The following is a 19,696-nucleotide window of genomic DNA, read 5'->3' on the forward strand; positions in this document are numbered from 1 at the left end:
CCCAGCCCCATAACTTAATACATTATTTTCATACATTTTCTTTAATGATTCATTTCCTCTAGAATTTTGAGATTCTTCAAGCAAACTGAAATGGAATGTCAGGGTTTTTCCGTTTCTCTTTTTACCATTTCTGTAAGTCACTACCCTTCTTTCTGTATACTAACTCAATACCCCCCACCCTCTCTCTCACACACACATACCCCACATTCATTTGTGCAGCAGCTGACGTATTCGCTCAAATGGATCCCAGCATTTGCTATTCACTTTGTAAGAGGTCTATTACACTGTTTAGTAGGAGAACCTGAGAATCCTAATATCCTCAAGCTGTTGAACAATGCTATGGGCTATTTTTGAAGTAATTAGACTCAGGCACTCTGGAAATGCAGATAATCTGAAACTATCTCTTCTTGCTCTTAAGTGGCTATAACCTTATCATTTAAAAATAAATGGTTATCAAACTGCACTACTTCACTATTGCATGATTTTTCCCTATTCTTTAGTAAGAGGAACAACAAGATACAGTCGTGGTGAATGAAAATGTGTTGACTCATACTGGCCAACTAAATACCCTGGCTCATCTCCGTTCCATTAATTGCACTTTTATTTTGCTATCAGGTCAATAATGCGGCAGCTTAAACCATTACTGTGCACTTGCTTGCCTATACCTGTTATCACTGATTTTTTACACTGTTAGACATCCACAAATATATTAATTCAGCAGCATTATGTCACATTCATACATATTAGTCTATGTTACCCAAACACTGAGTCACCACTGTGTTTAAAAATGCATCATATATTAATTGCTCTACTACTATTTCTATTTGCTTAGCAATCTAACAGGGTAGATACAAGCATTCATTTGTCAGGCGTGGGGAACATCTACTCTATAGATATATTCCATATCTTTTTTGTATGGTTCATTCTTTCCATTCTTTTCTTATATCATCAAGTCTAAAATGATTTCTCCTTTACATTTAAAAAACTCCAATATTAGATTGATAAAGGAAAATTTCTTATTACGGGAGATTGACTGGGAATAAACACTATCATTCCTGAATGTGTGGATAGTTAGTCAAACTGGGACATTCTTTTTCAAGAATGTATAGTAAACTGATCCAGACAATACAAACCTCTCTCCCCTACATGTGTCTCTGATAGCCCCAAAGAAAATACTGAGTTTGTGTACCAGATAAAATGTGGCTGATTTTAAATATTCTGCTGCCCTGCTATTCATATCATTCAGTTTAGGACAGAGGATTTTTGTTGTCCAAGGCTATAGTATAAAAAGCTCCCAAAGAAGTTTCTGGGAGAAATTTTAGTCATTTGGCCAATGGTCCTGTAAGACTCAAGCATCAACATGAACCTCCTTAAAATGAAACTTCTCAGGTCAGGAAATAGTATTTGACCTCCTGTTTGTTTCAGATAATGCTGTTAACTGGCAGATCGTTTAATAATCACCAGTGGGAGATCAGGGCCAGACTTATCTCCTCATGCATACGGCTGCATTTTTTGTAGGTGTTTCGTGTAGACTTCCTGCCTGTCTTGGGTTCATTCCCTTAACCAATGTCCTCTTTGTTTTCTTTCAGACAAGGGTTAAGATATACCCCAGACTCTTTCTGGACCCTGATCCCAGGGTTATTATCATAAATTTCAGTTTCTGATAACAGTGTTTGGGAATTTTGCCTGGTGCCAACTTCAGTTTGCTCACTCCTAAAGGGCTGGGGAACCTCAACCTAACAGAGAAAAGGTTGCTTTAACTACTACCAAAGGATGTGAGAGCGCACAATCGTCAGCAGACTATTAGTATAGGCCAAGCTGAGTCGGTATACATCGAGAGAAATAATCTACTCTTCCTCACAAATGCTGTTGACATCTTTTTTTTTTTTTTTTTTTTTTAGCAGATTCTCACATATTAAAGGGTCAAAGGCTTAAGGAACCCTAGTTTTCCCAAATATTTATTTTGTGCTTCATTATTGGTCACTTTTGAGGTCACACAACACTTTTCAATCCCTCTTCAAGATGAAAAGCACAGCCCAAATTAATGAGAAAAGAATATATCCCATAAGAACTTCAGGCAACTTGTAGTATAATGGGTAGCATTAACAAAGTCCAGGATGAAGTAATTAAAGCAGAACAGATACCCTCTTAGGAGGCAGAAAGAATAAATATTATGAATTAGCCAAGGTATAGTATTATGATTTGAAATCTGGAACTGAAAATTGCTGTCAGTTTGGTATGGGTAGGCAAAGCTTAGAAAAAGTTCTAAAATATTCTGATAATGATTTCTATCACAAGACAATTCTTACACTTTCAAATGGAGGCAAATATCTTAAAGCTTCTGAGAAAGAGGTAAACTTAGGGAAACTAAAAATAATGGGTCCTAATTTTTTTTTACTCTTTTCAACTGTTTGTTAGCCATTCCTAGCTATTCAAGGGACCCAGCCGGTAAAAATGAAGGTATCACATTGATGCTAAGGATTGTTATTTCCATTTTTTAAGTCAGGTTTTGCCAGTCAATTTATGTTCTTCAAGTCTGGCCTAACTGCTGTAAGCTATCGGGTGCACGGCCTTTGATAGCCCACATGCCTTCCCGGGTCCTTGTCATCCTCCCTGCATGTGTTCAGAGTTCTACCACACAAGCCTGTCTGGCTCACCATCCCGGCAAACTCGGTGTTAACCGCTGAGCACATTGCCTCCCTCTGAGGGGAGGGGCTGCCCAGGAGGTAACACCAAGGCTGAATGACTGAAAGGAGGCAAGGATTGCCTTAACCTTCCGTCTCTTGGCTCAGATGGAAAGAGCCTCAAAGGAGCCTGGAGCACTGGCGAAGACGACTGTCATGTGATCTAATAAACAGCCGTAACTCTTTAATGGATCAGCGAGGTCCCTGAGGTACTTTTCGGTCTATATAGTCTGTCAACTCAGTTACCTGGATCCTTTCCCAAAAGATGGCTGGCTTCCATGGAAAACTTTGTAGAGTAGATGGGTAAAAGAAAACATGGTGCCCCATGCTGAACCTATCTTGTGGCACCTTAATCAAAGTGGGTGGATGCCACGAGGCTGGTGCTGGTGAAGCAGTTATCTTACTCTGTATATATTTGTATGGCACTTTACAGTTTATAAAGCACATTTTTAAAAAATATACAATTCACCAATTTATAGTTACACAAACACTTTTATACCCTCAAAAGACACTGTGGAATAGGATTAGAACTTTGGCTTTTATATGTACCTGCCATATTTTTACCAGTTCCTTTCTCTACTTTGGATTTCTATTCCACTGATTCCCATACAACTTCCTTAACAAATCTTTAGTCTCAAAGATCTAATATGGCATCTCTTTGATTATTTTCTGAAATGTCTGACAATTCAAATGGGACAAAACTGGGCATTTCTGTGAAAGACATGAACAACTTAAAATTTCCAAATCATTGCACACACAGAAAAACCCCTCTTGAATTCAACTTCAAATTATTAACAATTCATCCAGCTTACACAGGAAAAATATGGACTTTATTTTAACCAACCTGGGTTTTACCAGCCCAGTAAATTATTTAGATTATTGTTTTAAGTGGTGTCATAGCTCTTAGGCCTGATTGTAACCAAATGTAATTTATTGTTGTTGTTCACTATAGGAAGAAAGGAAATCATATTTATGAAAATTGCCCTACTTGAAGAAACAAAACCTTAGCACCCAACACAGTGTTGCCTACTGATGCTTACAAAAAATCTAACACAAGCTTATCAAGTTGAATTTATTTAGTTTGATTTAAAATTAGGTAAACTGGTGGGGAATGCGAAGTGAAATTTAATATTATATAGAAGTATTGGCTATATCTGCTTCTGGCATTTCTGGAAATTCCAAGAAGTCTGCTACATTTTTATCTCTACTCTTCTTAACAGAAATACACACACACACAAAAGTTCCTTTGCAGTGCCTCATTTATATGACAATCTATTTTTAACCAAAGAGCTTCGTAAAATTCTTTTTCAAAAATGCATTGCCTCCTCTTGCATTCTATTTTGAGTTCTAATATTTACAGAGCATTGAACTCAAAAGGAAGGCCTACATTTATATTCCAAGAACTTGTGGGAAAACTTTGCACTGCCTCCAAAACTCCCTTTCCTTTGTCCGGGATGTCTCTTCCTTGCTGAGCCTATACACGTCACGCAGGACTTTCGAGAAGTAACTAGACTTACAATCATGGTTCTTTATCTGATAGTGTGATTTATAAAGAAATCACACTTCATTTTATGAGGTTATTTATGATTCATTCTTTAATTAATTCCTGACTCTCTTCCAGAAAGACTTTAAGGCATTTTTATGAGAATAAATGAATAGCCTGAAGCCATGTAACAGGCCAAGAATAGAGGCAAGGTTACACCACTCAGTCTCTGACTTTTCTGCTTAGGTTCTACACTACCATTCAAGTCCTTCCAAAAGACCATTTATTATGAGACTTGTTAATCCTGAAGAGCTTTTGCTGCAGACAAAGGTAAATGTAAAATAAGCACATTTTAAAAGTATATCAGTATATATAGCACTTAGAACAGTGCCACACACGTGGTAAGTGTTACGCAGACTCATTAAATTTTTTGAAGGTATACAAATATTAGCATAGTATAACAGAGATTGCATTTGTTTTAACAGCTAAACCGAACATACCAGGTTAATTTCCCTTCCTGTTGTGTCAGAAGGTTTTTCTTGTTCCCCTGGAATTCAAAAAGAAAAATAAGAAACCAAAAGAGGTAAACGAACAGCACAAAATAAAATTCATCCTCAATTCCCTGCAAGTTATGGTCGTGGGAAGAATATGGGCTATGGAATCAGATCACTAGGTTGAAATTCGGTCCCTAGGCAGAGGTGGGACGCCCTCCCCACCCATGCTCACCCACTCGCACGCCACTGATAGCATTATTGCTAGTTTGGGCTTGTTTATTTGCTGTGACTAGTGTGGCACTCACACCTTAGCTTGTGAGAATCCATGCTGCCCATTTTGTTCCTTGGTTCTTCACTTCTCACTCCAGTGTATCCAAGAGGAAGGGGCAGGGTCTAGCACATCATTTTTAAGAGCCTGGAAATCCTTGTTCTGGGGACATTCTGCACTCAATGCCACACACACGGCTGTCCTCTCACCTACATCATCAGGATCTCCTACTGCCTAGTTCACTTTCGAAAGAGGCTTGGAGTGGCAGAGGTGGAGCTGGAATTACAGAGGATTCCCTTGGGATCCCGAGAAGGGTTCTCGGCTCCGGAAGTCCTCACCACAGAACACCAGAAGCACTTTTGCTCAGACAAGGCTTTCTCTTATGGCAGAAATAAGGGTTGCTCTGTCCAGCTTAGTTTCTATAGCTACACAGTGGCTGCTTTTGTGGGAAAAGGGATTCGATGAGATGGCAGAGGGGAAAAAGGAAAGCGAGAGCACAGAGGTGGTTCAGACCAGAGACAGACCAAGATTCGCCATACATCTCTCTCTTACCGTGTTTAGGTGTTCGCTAGTGACATCCAGTGAATTCTTACAAAAGCAGAAAAGAATTGTTTTCCAAATATCATACCGTTCCCATCATAGCCAAACCCACGTTTTTCAAATGCATTATTGTCGAATGAGGTTTCAGTTCAAGCATGTCTTTATGGCAGCAGTAAGTACAGACATGATGAGTTTCCTCTGGGAACACTAGATTTTCATTTAGATGGGGGTGTGGATGACTGGGATGCTATGATGCTGCTGTGAAAAACAGGGCGAGACAAACTAACTCAAATTACACATATTGATCTGAGAGATTATTTCCACATTCTTAAAGTTTATAAGAGCTCTTCCTAAGATTGACACAGTAGCATGAGTAAGTCCCAACAATATGCTCTCCTCAGCACAGCTCTTGGCTGGAACACTGTGCTGTGGTGAGCATACCTTATCATGACTAGAGGAGACCTGAATTAATCTAATTCACTTTTTGGTGGAAAGATGAGTTGTCCCTTAGGAAATCATTGTCCATAGTTTACAGCAGAATATTGTGGGAAATAAAAACAACAGAAACCAACCAAAAAAATCTATCTTCCCTTGTTACTGAACCCTAAAAGTGTGGCACAGAGCAGCAGAGAGAAGATGGAACCCACCTCGGTGCTTCTAAGGCAGCAGAATGGGAAGAAACAGGTAATGAGTAGAGGCAAACTTCTCAAAGGAAGCAAACTATAAAGGACCCGTTGTCTGTCTGCCATCTCCTCCTGGGAGGGTGGTCCTGAGGCATTCCTTGTGTCTGAAATGGTAGTCAATATTAAGACAGCTAGGAAAGATGGGATGTGTTAGGCAACACGCTTTGAATTGTCAGAACCTGAACGGAGTTCCAGCTGATGCCTCTGTGTCCCGTTCAGGAGGCTTTCCCCAAGAACCCCTGGTCTCCGTACTCTCACCCACCTCTTGCTTTATTCCTGAGCATATGTGGGTGACTCTGAGTTATAATTTATATTTTGAAAATAGATTTAAAAGTTTATCTATTAGATAAAAAAGATTAAAAAATAGATTTAAAAAGAAGATAAATAAAAGGTTTTTTATTCTTCAAAGGTTAATCCCCTGTAAAACATTATCCAAAACAGCTCTCAGATAGCACTTCACTGAGCTTTTTCATTTACATTGTCTTATTTAACTTTCACATTCACCACTTCAGAAAAGGGAATAGTTTCATCCAGCTACATGCCTTGGGAAGAGTAATTGTCCTAAGACTTGCCCGAAGTCAGACAGCTATTGAGCGGCAGTGGGGACTCAAGCTACCATGTTTCTGAAACTAAATCCAAGATCTTTAACACAGTGCCCTTTCATTGTCTCATAACTCTGATATCTCCGAACGCCAAATACTTTTGGTATCTCCAGATATCTATGATATTTCCAGATATGCTTTGCTGGGCGTGCAGCTGGTGTGCATCACTACTGGTCAATCTTCATGTGCATTAAGGCCCTGATTATCCATGGTAGGTTGCAACTTAGTAGTGGGTCATGAAACAATTTAATGGATAACCCATAATATTTTTAAAAATTGAAACATAATAGAGTAGAAAATATCAGGATTCATCACACATCTTTAAATTTTGTACTTGTGTTAAATTTTTTTTTATCAGGAAAGCTTTATTTCTAAATATACTAACATAGTTATAAACCCCTCCCCATATACTTGGTTTTGGGGTAAAAGTGGTCAGGAGCTACTGGATCTGGGCATAAAGTGGTTTGATAATGTAGTTTTAACAAATGCTGTATTGTTCACGCCACAGCTGCTGTTTATGCTGGGCGAGCAGCCAAGTCATTGCCAAGATTGACAGACTCAGCTGTCTGGGGGAGGGGAACGGATAGCAATAGGGACTAAGGGTTCCACAAAAGATAACCTAATGCAGACAAATCCACTCAGTTAAGAAGATACAACTTGTATGATTTCTCTGACCGCCCAACAAGCTAGTTTCCTTAATTTTACTTGGCAAGTTTGATACTTACTTGTAAGGTGTTCTGAATTATTTTGAGTCCATTCTGAAATAGAAAAACAAGATAAAGAATCAAAATTGGTTGTGAAAACAATGAGGGTTATACTCAAGTTTGTCTGAAATCAGAGCTAGTCCCTGAAAGGACTCCTGCATTTATGTACTAACAGAGTCCAGCAATCCAGCTCAAAGGCAATTTGAGAAATTTGTAGACCATCACAAGACCATGGACACAAAGTAAATCCCTGGGTTTATTTTGAGTCTCAAAGAAAAACTGTATAAATAAAACACAACCTTCCTCTGTCTGCTTTGATTCCCTTTTCTGCACTCCTTAAGCATAAGAACACAATTCAGCCTGTATGACACCTTTTGAAATAACAAGGTGCATATTCAACAGGTGCTCCAAGCAAATGTAGGAAGTTATGAGGAAAGAGTGCTTTTGATGACGTGGTGGGAACTAATTCTAAAACAAAGATTGTGTCTCTCACTTCCTGCTTACTCATCCACCCCCACTTTCCTGCTAACATGATCACCACCTGCCTTTGTGAAGCTCCTAATCAGGGACTGACCAAAGGCAGGTTGGAAAGGACCAGTGTATGTGTCAGTGATTGCTCAGTCAACTGTCCCCTTGGGACTAGGTTCTGCAAAGTGTTTTTCTTCCTTCTGAGAGATAACTGCTTTCCCAACAGCAACCCCCACTTTAAAAAAAAATCATATAATAATTTATTCTAAGGGTTTTTACAAAACACTTCATGAAAATTATACATACTTAGGAAGTACAGTATAATTTCACAGTTTACATTCTAATTAAAACTTGAACATAAAAAGCAAAAGAGAGTCATGAACCAAAGCAGGAAAATTCCCAATACCACCTTAGAAGGATATTTCAAGAGGAGACAATGAAAGACTTTCTATCATACCTCCAAAATTTATTTACCAAAACCATGGCCCTTAAATACCGTTTCAGAGTACATTTTTCTCCTCAACTCACGCTCAATTTATTAAGTACTCCGTGGTACAGAAAGAAAATTTTTCTTTGACACTTTCCCTGTTATGTTTGTTTTCATTACTTCATGAAAGGAAAATCCACACCCAGTTCAAAGACAATTTCTAAGTAATTCATTTGACTGTTGGAAAGCCAGCAGGGATGATCTAGAGAAATATGACAGTTCCTGCTTGCCAGGATATCATAAGCCTTCATACTATAAAAGGCAGTTCCCGCATTTCTACAGTACAAGGAAATCTGTGATAAATGAGAGGCAAAGACCTCAAATGGCATAAAAATGAACAGAAAAGACAAACCACTTCCACTAGGGTAAACACAGAAGGCTTCACTGAGAACTAGGAAATGAGCTGGGCTTGACAGGACAGGTAGTATTTTGATAGGTGGACACAGATAAATGGGTGCTAGAAGAACCATGGTGAAGACATGAAACGGCTAGTTGGACGGTTAGGCTGGAATTGAGAGGTTCTATGTGGAATCCAGAAACAATTCAGAAAGGTAGATGTGGATGGACTGTGAAAAGCCTTGAATTCTGGTCAACAAATGTGAGCCCAATAGTGTAGGCACTGGGGATGCTCTGCAGAGGACTCAGTGAAAAAGCGGCATTATGGAAGAAGTTTATTAGGCAAATTAAGTATACTAGGAAGATTTTGGGCTGAAATGAACCAAAAGTGAGGAAACATTAAGTCCTAGCCACAGTAATCAGACAAGAAAAATAAATAAAAGGGATCCAAATTGGAAAGGAAGAAGTAAAGCTGTCACTATTTGCAAATAACATGACACTACTCATACAATATCATAAAGATGCCACAAAAAACTACTGAAGCTCATTAATGAATTCTGTAAAGTTGCAAGACAAAAACTTAGTATACTGAAATCTATTGTAGTTCTATACACTAACAACAAACTCAGAAAGAGAAATTAAGAAAATAATCCCATTTACAATGGTATTAAAGAGAATAAAATACCTAGGAATAAATCTACCTAAGGCAATAAAAGACCTGTGCTTAGAATTATAAAACACTGATGAAAGAAACTGAAGGTGACACTAGCAGATAGAAAGATACACTGTGTTCTTGAATTGGAGGAATTAATATTGTTAAAATGACCATTCTACCCAAGGCAATCTACAGATTCAATACATTCCTTATCAAAACACCAACGGCATTTTCCACAGAAATAGAACAAATAATTTAAAATTTTCTATGGAAACACAAAAGACCCTGAGTAACTGAAACAATCTTGAGAAGGAAGAATGGAGCTGGAGGAAACACACTCTCTGACTTCAGACTATACCACGAAGCTAAAGTAAGCAAAACAGTATGGTACTGTCACAAAAACAAACACATAGACCAATGGAACAGAATAAAGAGACAGAAATAAACTCACACACTTATGGTCAATTAATCTATGACAAAGGAGGCAAAACTATACAGCAGGGAAAAGATATTCTTTTCAATAGTGATGCTGGGAAAACTGGACAGCTACATGTGAAAGAATGAAATTAGAATATCCTCTAACACATATACAAAAATAAACTCAAAATGTATTAAAGACCTACATGTGAGACCAGAAACCATAAAACTCCTAGAATAAAACATTTGCAGAACACTGTTTGACATAAATTACAGCAATGTTTTTTGGACCTGTCTTCTAAGGCAAAGGAAACAAAAGCAAAAACAAACAAATAAGACCTAATAAAACTTAAAAACTTTTGCATAGCAAAGGAACCATTAACAAAACACAAAGACAACCTACTAAAAGGGAGAAAATATTTGCAAATGATATGACTGAAAAGGACTTAATATCCAAAATATGTAAACAGCTCATACAATTCAACAACAACAAAAAACAAACAACCTAATTAAAAAATGAACAGAAGACCTGAATAGATATTTTTCCAAAGAAGACATACAGATAGCCAACAGGCATATGAAAAGATGCTCATCATTGCTAATCATCAGGGAAATGCAAACCAAAACCACAGTGAATTATCACCCCACACCTGTCAGAATGGCTACAAATAAATGTTGAATTATCACCCCACACCTGTCAGAGAGACTAAAAATAAATGTTGGCGAGGATATGGAGAAAAGAGAACCCCTCTACTCTGTTGGGGGAATGTAAATTTGTGCAGTCATTATGGAAACCAGTATGAAAGTTCCTCAAAAAGTTAAAAACAGAACTACCATATGATCCAGAAATTCCAGCCCTAGGTATATATCCAAAGAAAATGAAAACACTAATTTGGAAAGATAAATACATCTAAATGTTCATAGCAGCATTATTTATAATAGCCAAGATATGGATGCAACCTAAGTGTCCATCAACAGATGAATGCATAAAGAAGATGTAGTGTATATATAACAAAGCAGAAACAGACTCATGGATATTAGAGAACAAACTGGTGGTTACCAGTGGGAAGTGGGAAGGAGAAAGGGGCAAAATAGGGTAGAGGATTAAGAGGTACAAACTACTACATATAAAATAAATAAGCTGCAAGGGTATATTTTACAGCACAGAGAATATAGCCAATATTTTATCATAACTGTAAATGTTGTATATTATAATTTTGAATCACTCTGTTGTTCAACTGAGACAAATATAATATTGTAAATGAACTATGTCTCAATTTTTAAAAGTGCAACCATCACCACTATCTAGTTTTGAAATATTTTCATCACCTCAAAAGGAAACTCCATGCTCATTAATCTCCCCCCATTTTACCTTTCTCTCAGCCCCTGGCAACCATTAATCACTTTCTGTCTCTGTGGTGTTTCTCTTCTGGGTATTTCTGTATAAACAGAATCACACAATATGTGATCTTCTGTGTCCAGCTTCTTTTGCCTAGTATAGTGTTTTTGAAGTTCATCTATGTTGTATCCTGTACCAGTACTTCATTCTTTTTTATGGGTGAATAATATTGCACTGTATGGATGTACCACATTTCCTTTATTTATCAGTTAATAGGCATTTGGGTTGTTTCCACTTTAAGGCTGTTGTGAACAGTGTTTCTGTAAACATTTGTGTACAGGTTTTTGTGTGGATATATATTTTCATTTCACTTGGGTATTTTCCTAGCAATGGAATTACTGGGGCCTGTGGCAGTAATTCCTTAACCTTTTGAAGACCTGCCAGACTGTTTTCCAAAGCATCTGCATCATTTTGCATTCCCATCAGCAATATATAAGGATTTCAATTGTCCATATTCTTGCCAATACCTATCATCTTCCATTAAAAAGGAAATTCTAGTTTCCCTAGTGGGTGAAGTTGTACTTCATTGTAGCTTAATTTGCATTCCCTTAATAACTAATTATGTTTTTAACATTTTTTCCTGTGTTTATTAACCATTTATATACATATTTTTGAAGAAATGTCTATTTAACTCCTTTGCACATTTTTAATTGGGTTCTTGTCTGTTTTTGAGCTGCAAGAATTCTTCATATATTTTGGGTACTAGTCCCTTACCAGATAAATGATTTACAAATATTTTTCACATTCTGGGAGCTGTCTCTTCACTCTCTTGATAGTGTCCTTTAAAGCACAAACGTTCTTAATTTTCATGAAGTACAATTCACCTATTTATTCTTTTGTTGCTTGTGCTTTTGATATTGTACCAAAAAACTACTGACAAATCCAAGATCATGAAGATTTACTACTATGTTTTCTTCTAAGGAAACATACTATAATAGTTTAATATAAACATAGATGTTATTGTTTTAGTTTTTATATTTAGATATCTGATCTTTTTAAAATTATTTTGTGTATCATGCATGAGGGAGAGTTCCAAATTTATCCTTTGCATGTGGATATCTAATTGTCCCAGCACAATTTACTGAAGAAAGTATACTTTTCCCTTTGAATGGTCTTGACACTCTTGTTAAAAATCAATTGACCAAAGATGTATGGATTTATTCTGGACTCTGTTTTTTTCCACTGATGTATATAACTATTCTTACACCAGTACCACACTGTTTTAATAACTATAGTTTTGTAGTGAGCTTTGAAATAGAGAAACATGAGTCCTCCAACTCTGTTTCTTTTTCAAGACTTTTTTGTCTATTGTGGGTCTACTCTTTCCTGCCTCAGTCCAAAGTGCACACACACACACACACACACATATGTGTGCATACACACATATGTGACCACAAATTACAATCTGTGAGTCATGGTAGCCTTCTGATGTTTTATGTGAGTTCAATGTCTAACATAATCACTTGATAATCTGAGCCCTTTTCTTGAAATATGATATGAAAAACATTAGGTAGTCTTGGTATCTAAAACTCACTTGTCACATTAATGGTAACTGAGTGGCTTTCAATGAATCCAGACAAAGAGTTCACTGAACGGCGGTATGACCCATTTTCACTAGCAAGCACCTGATTAAAATGCAAAATAAAAATAGAAATATTCTTCCTTTCTTCTCAACCCATGTATCCCTGAAGTCTGTCCCCAAGATGTAAACAGCTGTTTCCTTCGAGCTTGCACCAGGCCCCAGCAAGTCTGTTAGCACAGTATTTCACAGGCATTCCAGTTCAAATGGATCCCCTGCTGACACAGCACATACAGAATATCTCTTAATGTAAAGTCGTATGTCACATGACTCTTCCCCTGAGAGATAAAAACAAAATTAAAATCAAATCTGTTCTGGAAGGACTAAATATTTGCCATTTCAACAGTTTCTGACAAAGATTTCTCAAGTATGATTCTATAATTTTCCCAATAACATTTTCCAGTATATTAACCCTTATTAGCAGAGTGTCTGCTAGTGACACATAGTAGGCATATAACAAATATTTGTTGAAAAAAATCAAAATTTCCTCAATTTTCAAAATATTACGATTTTCATTATTATAAAATTAGATTTTATTTTATTTTATTATCTTCTAGCTACTCCAATAATAGCAAATAATAACAATTTCTTGTCAATTTCTTATTGTATTGTAGGGGCTGTTCAAAACACATTAAATATTTCAAGTTATTTAATTTTCACAACAAAAATAATATATATTATTATGAACCTTGTTTTAGAGATAAGGGAACTGAGGTAGCAAGAATTTGTCTAAAATGTATATGCTAATAATTAGGAAAATCAAGATTCAAATTTGTATGAGTTCATTACTCTATAATTCATTAACCATTACTCTGTTGTTGTTTCTTGAGCAGTAATCACATTTTCTATTACTAGCTCTGGTATATTCCAATAAATGACATTAGGATCTTTTTTTACTTGTTTTTCAATGACTTTTAAGATGCCTTGCAATTTTTTCCATGGCTTTTTCTATGTAGGAGACATGCAACTTAAGATAACTTTCTGAAGATAGGATGTTCTGAGATAACCTGATTTTTTAATATTTTCCCAAGTGTGAGGGACAGCAGTTATCCACCTCTTTTGGAAGTTATGGCTTCTGGCCCAACATACAGGAAGCATGCTTTCCTTTGTTTTGGTGGGGAGAGCTTTTTCCTGGAAATGGATTTTTCTATTATCTCCTCTGAACCTTCTGTTAGTAATCATTATTTGTATATAAAATCTGCAGGAAAAAAAAAAAATCTGCAGCCAAGAAAAAATTTTAAATTATCTGTATTATTGAATAAATTTTGTTACTCTTAATTTATTATGAAATTTTGTACCTGGTAACCTCAGCACCTGAAGTATAACCTCAGCATCCAAGATACATGAAAAAGAAATTTTCTCTGAGCAAACAAAATAGCTATGGCAAGATCCAAAATGTATCTCATTTTTGTACACAATTCTTACAATTCCATTATCATTTCCTAATTACCCAGGGCATAAGTATGTTATGTAATAAAGACTAATAACTATGTTTATAATGATAAGATTGAATCAACAATACAATTCTAAATGATGTTTAAATACCGTCTATTTTTAGATGTAAAGAAGTGTTCAATCTGTTTTACTAAGAATTTCATCATAAATGGTTACTCAAAAAATATGTAGCCTACAAAGGGGCACACTTCAATTATTTAGAATGTACATTTATATGGAAGTATTCACTCTGTGATAATTGCTGGACTCTATTGTCTCTTTCGAGACTCATGCTATATAAGGAGCATGAGAAATGGCACCAATTCATAACCACTACTTAGTCTTTTTGCATCAGTTACATCACGAGTGTATATAAATCATGATTATTCTACTATGGGACTGACTCCCTATGATGGTGAAACTAAAATAGGCCAACTAAAATTAGATCTAACTAAAATAGGCAATGATTCCTTTTAGTTAAGCACTGTGTAGTGATTTGTATCTTCTTATTTTTTCCAGCAGAATTAGCTTTAGCTAAACACATGGTCTACAGGATGTTTTCTCTCTGACCTTTTCCTACAACCTTACAGGTCTTTCTTGGCTCTGTCTCTGCCTGTTTTGAACACTCTCTCTGTGATATATCCAATCCGTCTAATTTCTTTCAATAATTGTAAATTATTAGATTTTTAATAGATTAATAGTATCATAGGTTATAATGACATAAGCATAACTGAGATTATAGCCAAAATTCTTTTTTAAAGACAAAGGGTTAAGGACTAGTCAGACGTGGAACTGGGGAACAACTTTTGGTCCTGCATTCCACATACTGCTTTACCAAGCATAATGTTCTACTTCATTTCTACACCTTGGCCAGCACAATAATTCTTTTTTAGCTATTTCCTAATATCAAATAAACCTCTTCCTATGATTTATGCTCATATCTCATCAATCGCTGCTCAGAATAATTGAAAACTGACTCAGCTTTCAAGAATCAGATCGAGACAAGGAACCTGCAGAGAACTTGTAGAAACCTCTGAATATTTAGATACTTATAACTGCTCGAAGACCTCAACAAGTTCACTTTAATATACCCTAATTCAGTTGTTTCCAAAAATTCAGCAAAAATCAAAGCAAACTCGAAGTCAAGTTATGAGGATGAGGTTTTTAAAAACTTGAAGTGAAAGGGTAAGATAATTTACTGAAAGGAAATCTCTAACAATGTAACATCTGGGTGTGTTTAGACTTACAACAAAAAAAAGCAAGGAGGCCAGAGGAGAAAGACCAAGTGAAACCCTTGTTTCCAGAAGTCTGTTCTTCTCCTTAAAGTTAATAAATACCTCAGCCTCCTAACTTCCCTATTCATTTTCTTGGATAAAATCAATCATAACTTATGGAGCCTACAACTCTGTGCCAGCATTGTGACAAACTAGAGCGTTATAGGCAAAGAACTTTTTGATCTCAAGGAGCTTATCATTTAATTGGTGAGACAAGATTAATGAACAAGGTCACTTTTCTGAAATAAACTTACTATCTACCACTCCTTTTTTTACCTTCAAGTATATATGAGCTGAAAAGGAAGGTTCAGAGGGACCTTGTATGCTGGATGTAAGGTGGTATAGGAATAGATAAGACAAGGTACCTTTCTTGAAAGGGCTTGCCTTCTAATGGAAATAGAGAGGCTTAACAAGTAGGAGAATGAAATAACACTAGAATAAGGGGCAGACTTTGCTTGGTGTGCAGAGGAATTGTAATAGTGAAGAACAAATGTGATTCCACATTAGCTCTGTTCCTTTAGCTCTAACCCTATTCCAGTACTTAGTCATGCTGGTTCTGCATTTTTTGTAAAAGAATGTTGCATATAGCCTGAAATATACAAGGTAGCCTATTTTCAAGGCTCTGACCTTTAAAGGTATAACACTTTCCCTTTCATATAAAGATTAAAAAAAAGTTGCAGAATATAAAATAACATTTGTCTTGTTGGAGGTTTACAGGAACATCATGACCTGACCTACGTGGACAGCTGCAAGAACAAAGGATCCTGACACTAAGAAGTTTGCAACACTAACCACACCCCCTCCCCCTTTTCAGTTTAAAAGGAGCCTAAATTCTGACTTGGGGAAATGGTTCTCCAGGGCATTAGTGTGCCATTTTCTCAGTCTGTCGGCTTTCTGAATCAAATCGTTATTACTTGCCCCAACACCTCATCTCCCATTTTATTGGCCTGTAGTACAGCAAGCAAAATGAGTTTGGACTCGGTAACAGCATAACTTCAACTGGGACTATAGGGGCAAGGCTGAATGAAAAGGTCATATATGAGCTAAACCTTAGTGAATGAGAAGCTCTTTGATAACCAGAGCAGTGAATAGAACAGAGAAGGTATTCTAAGACTGGGGAAACAGAAGGGCAAAGGCAGACTGGCCAGGAATCTCCAGGAAGATTTAGGGAATTGATACACACTTGGATCATGGTTTTCTGAAAATAATGACACTAGTTGTTTCAGAATAAATGGAATAAGCATTGGGTAGAAGAAGTGTAAACTTTGTTATCCACCATGAGAAAATACAGAGTCTGAGTCTTTTGGTATATTTATAAAGGGTATGTAAATAACTGAAAATGAGAATCTGCATTTGAACATGGTTCTTCAAATGCTAAAAGACTGTGTGATGTTGAGACAGCCACCCAGTCTCACTGGCCCTCAGTTTCTTTAAAATAAGATGCAAGGATTGACTACAAAAATAGGAAAAGTCTTAGCCACTATCCTCTCTTACATACAAACACATACGCAACTCCATCTCCCTCAGCGTATGTCTGACACTTCTAAGTCTCTCGTTCTATTACAGTATGTTACCTTTCTATTTAGCCATTGGGCTGTCATCCAATGCTAGTAGCACTATTGAAGATCCCTTCTAGTTCCCTCATTCCATGACTATATGCTGGGGAGTGTAATAGGGAACAAATCTGACTCCATATTGGATCTACTTCTTTTACTTTAACCTTTGTATCTATTGCTTCTGCTACAAGTTAACCATTAAAGTGATGTTGCTTATAGCTTAAGGTGTACATAATGGCCCATCTCCTGGAACCCCTGCCTCCCATGCCTGAGTGTTAAGCTAAAATACCTTTGTTTAAACTCACAGGAAACATCTTGACCAGACCTACCCGTGAATGGCTGCAGGAAAGAAGACATTAATACATCCCTTTCAGAGTCTAGTCAGAGCCAGGAAATATTTTTAAAGACGTATTTCCTTTTTTGACTTTACCTCCTCACCTCCCCTTCATTGTTCTGAAAAAGAAACTAGCATCCAAACCCCAGGCAAAATGGTTCTCTGGAACACTAGTCCATCATCTTCTCCGTCTTCTGGCTTTCTGAATAAAGTTGCTATTCGTTGTCTCAACAATTCCTCTCTTGATTTATTGGCCTGTTGTGTGAAAAGAAGTATGAGCTTGGGCTCGGTAATAGGAGTGCACAAAGTGGATCAGGAGTGGAGAAGAGCTAGCTGTTAGTCCTGACCCCGTCAATGACTTGCAGTAGGATAATGGAAACATCACTGCGGTTCTTGCATATTCTTATCAGCAGAATGAAGATCATTGGCAGTCACACTGACTGACCAGCATAGGATTTTTTCTTGAATGGAGGGAAGAACAGATGGAGGCTTGCCAACTGGCATTAAATGTCATTGACAGTACTCATTCTTTGTACAAAGAAATAATTAATACTGCGTATCTCCCTGATACTGAAACTGATGTTTGTAGAGCAGGACTGATACACTAAGCTAAATGACATAATTCTAACTTTCCATTTGAGAAGCATGTTGACACTTTTTTGCTGCTTGTCCTGAAGTATGTAAAATCATCTGTGACACTCAGGATATCCAAAGCTGTCCCCAAGGGTTTGTCTCATAAAACAAACATTTTCTGAAGAGGAACGAAGATCTCAGCCGCTTTTGGCTGGGATTTATCAGTCAATGTTAATTATTGTTATTACTGCTATTTTTCTCAAACATTCATATCTAATGGTAGGGAATTTTCAATGCTAAAAATAATTAAAATAAATGCATGCAGTGAATGATGCACTCTCTACCATCCTCAGGCTCTCATATGAAGTATCCCTTTTTAAGTCACTGTAGGTTTTTAAAAATTCTTATGAACACCACTACTGAATTATGAGAGTATGTACATTCCATGACTAGGGTGTACTTAGCATAGTTGATGCCCAGAGTGCATCATTTTTAACAATCCCTTTTTCTATATGGAAAAATATTCGGAAGTAATCATTAAATGAAACAAATAATAAAATGGTCTAAAAAGAAACATAGACAGTGAATATTTTCTCTCATTAAACTTCAAGCATAAAATGATGCAAGTTAAAAAAATATTTGAAAAATAATAATAGAATACAAAAAGGAAAAATGTGCAGATATTTAATAATTTTATATCCACCTAAATAGCATAAACTTCAATTCTTTAGTTATAGCCTAATACTTAAGTTTATATAATTTTCCAGTAATTAATAAGTGAATGTTACTAAAATGGAAATTCTCTAAAAGATACAATTTAGACAACTACCAAATTGTACCACTAAGGTAAAGTTTAATTTTCTTAATTCATTCTTTAAATTTAAAACATTGCTTTATAGAGAAAAATACATCTCAATTGTAAAGATATTAATAAAACATTTCATATATAAATTTTAGTTCATGAATGAAAAAAAGTTGTGCCTCCCAGTTTGTACTTTGCTTTACTTTTTAAAATTTTAAACAAATAAATATTCAAAATGATTGCATAGAATGAAAGAAATGAAACCACTCATATTCTGTTTCTGTATCTCTATAATCACTGTGGTATTACTGTTCATTTAAAATCTACTGTGTAAATGCAGCAATAAGTAGTACCACAGGGGTTGGAGACACAAACTACTTGAAGCAAGTTCAAATGATTCTGAACATTATGAATTTACTTTTGAAGTAAATACATGTAGCTGAACTTGTATGTGTTCAGGGGCAGCTCTCTAACCGGGATGTTCTCTGAGATAACTTTTACGTAGATGTGATGTTTATGAAAGGGGAAGTACTGAAAATGTACTAATTTGAAACTTACACACATATTATTCAAACTCAGGAGTAACCAGAGTAATTATTTAGAACTTAGACCAAAAATTTTTTGGGGGGGAGGGGATATTTTATCACTGATATTGTTCAGAATTACTGGCATATTGTGGTCATTAAAAGTAGACCAAATTTTTTTGCTTTAAAACTCTATACAGAGAAGGCACCCACTTACTGCCCACACCCAGGGGTGTGGACATCCCACTGTTCATGACTATTTAGTAATAGGACAGTTTCTAGTGCAAAGGGGATGCAGAAAGAGCTCACTTGTCTCTTCAGCTTTCTCATCAGATTTTTTTTAAATATAATTATCTTGAACAAGATACAATCTCTTAGAGTTTTCAGATCTCTGAGAGAG

The 19,696-nt window shown here is 36.3% G+C and overlaps 2 protein-coding genes across 28 annotated transcripts in view; one reads left to right on the plus strand and one right to left on the minus strand.

Moving 5' to 3' along the window:
* Positions 1 to 17,628, plus strand: part of LOC102506680 (OX-2 membrane glycoprotein) — a 97,233-nt gene extending 79,605 nt beyond the window's left edge. For all 7 annotated transcript variants that reach the window (XR_004319611.1, XM_032479128.1, XM_032479088.1 and 4 more), the window contains one exon: positions 17,371 to 17,628. Coding sequence is in view for 2 of the 7 variants with exons in the window: in XM_032479117.1 (XP_032335008.1) it covers positions 17,371 to 17,423 (53 nt within the window). In the remaining 5 variants the exon portion in view is untranslated. The remainder of the gene's footprint in view (positions 1 to 17,370) is intronic.
* The window catches only part of BTLA (B and T lymphocyte associated), a 70,424-nt gene that overhangs the window by 11,473 nt on the left and 39,255 nt on the right, over positions 1 to 19,696 (minus strand). For 7 of the 21 annotated variants that reach the window (XR_004319666.1, XR_004319640.1, XR_004319642.1 and 4 more), the window contains 4 exons: positions 7,480 to 7,512; positions 6,117 to 6,256; positions 4,969 to 5,727; positions 4,668 to 4,714 (listed from right to left, as the gene is read on the minus strand). Coding sequence is in view for 4 of the 21 variants with exons in the window: in XM_032479150.1 (XP_032335041.1) it covers positions 4,668 to 4,714; positions 5,482 to 5,517; positions 6,117 to 6,256; positions 7,480 to 7,512 (256 nt within the window). In the remaining 17 variants the exon portion in view is untranslated. The other 14 variants (XM_032479150.1, XM_032479141.1, XM_032479148.1 and 11 more) reach the window with 8 other exon arrangements.

The sequence above is a fragment of the Camelus ferus genome, chromosome 1 (assembly GCF_009834535.1).
Source record: "Camelus ferus isolate YT-003-E chromosome 1, BCGSAC_Cfer_1.0, whole genome shotgun sequence".
Taxonomy (NCBI): Eukaryota; Metazoa; Chordata; class Mammalia; order Artiodactyla; family Camelidae; genus Camelus; species Camelus ferus.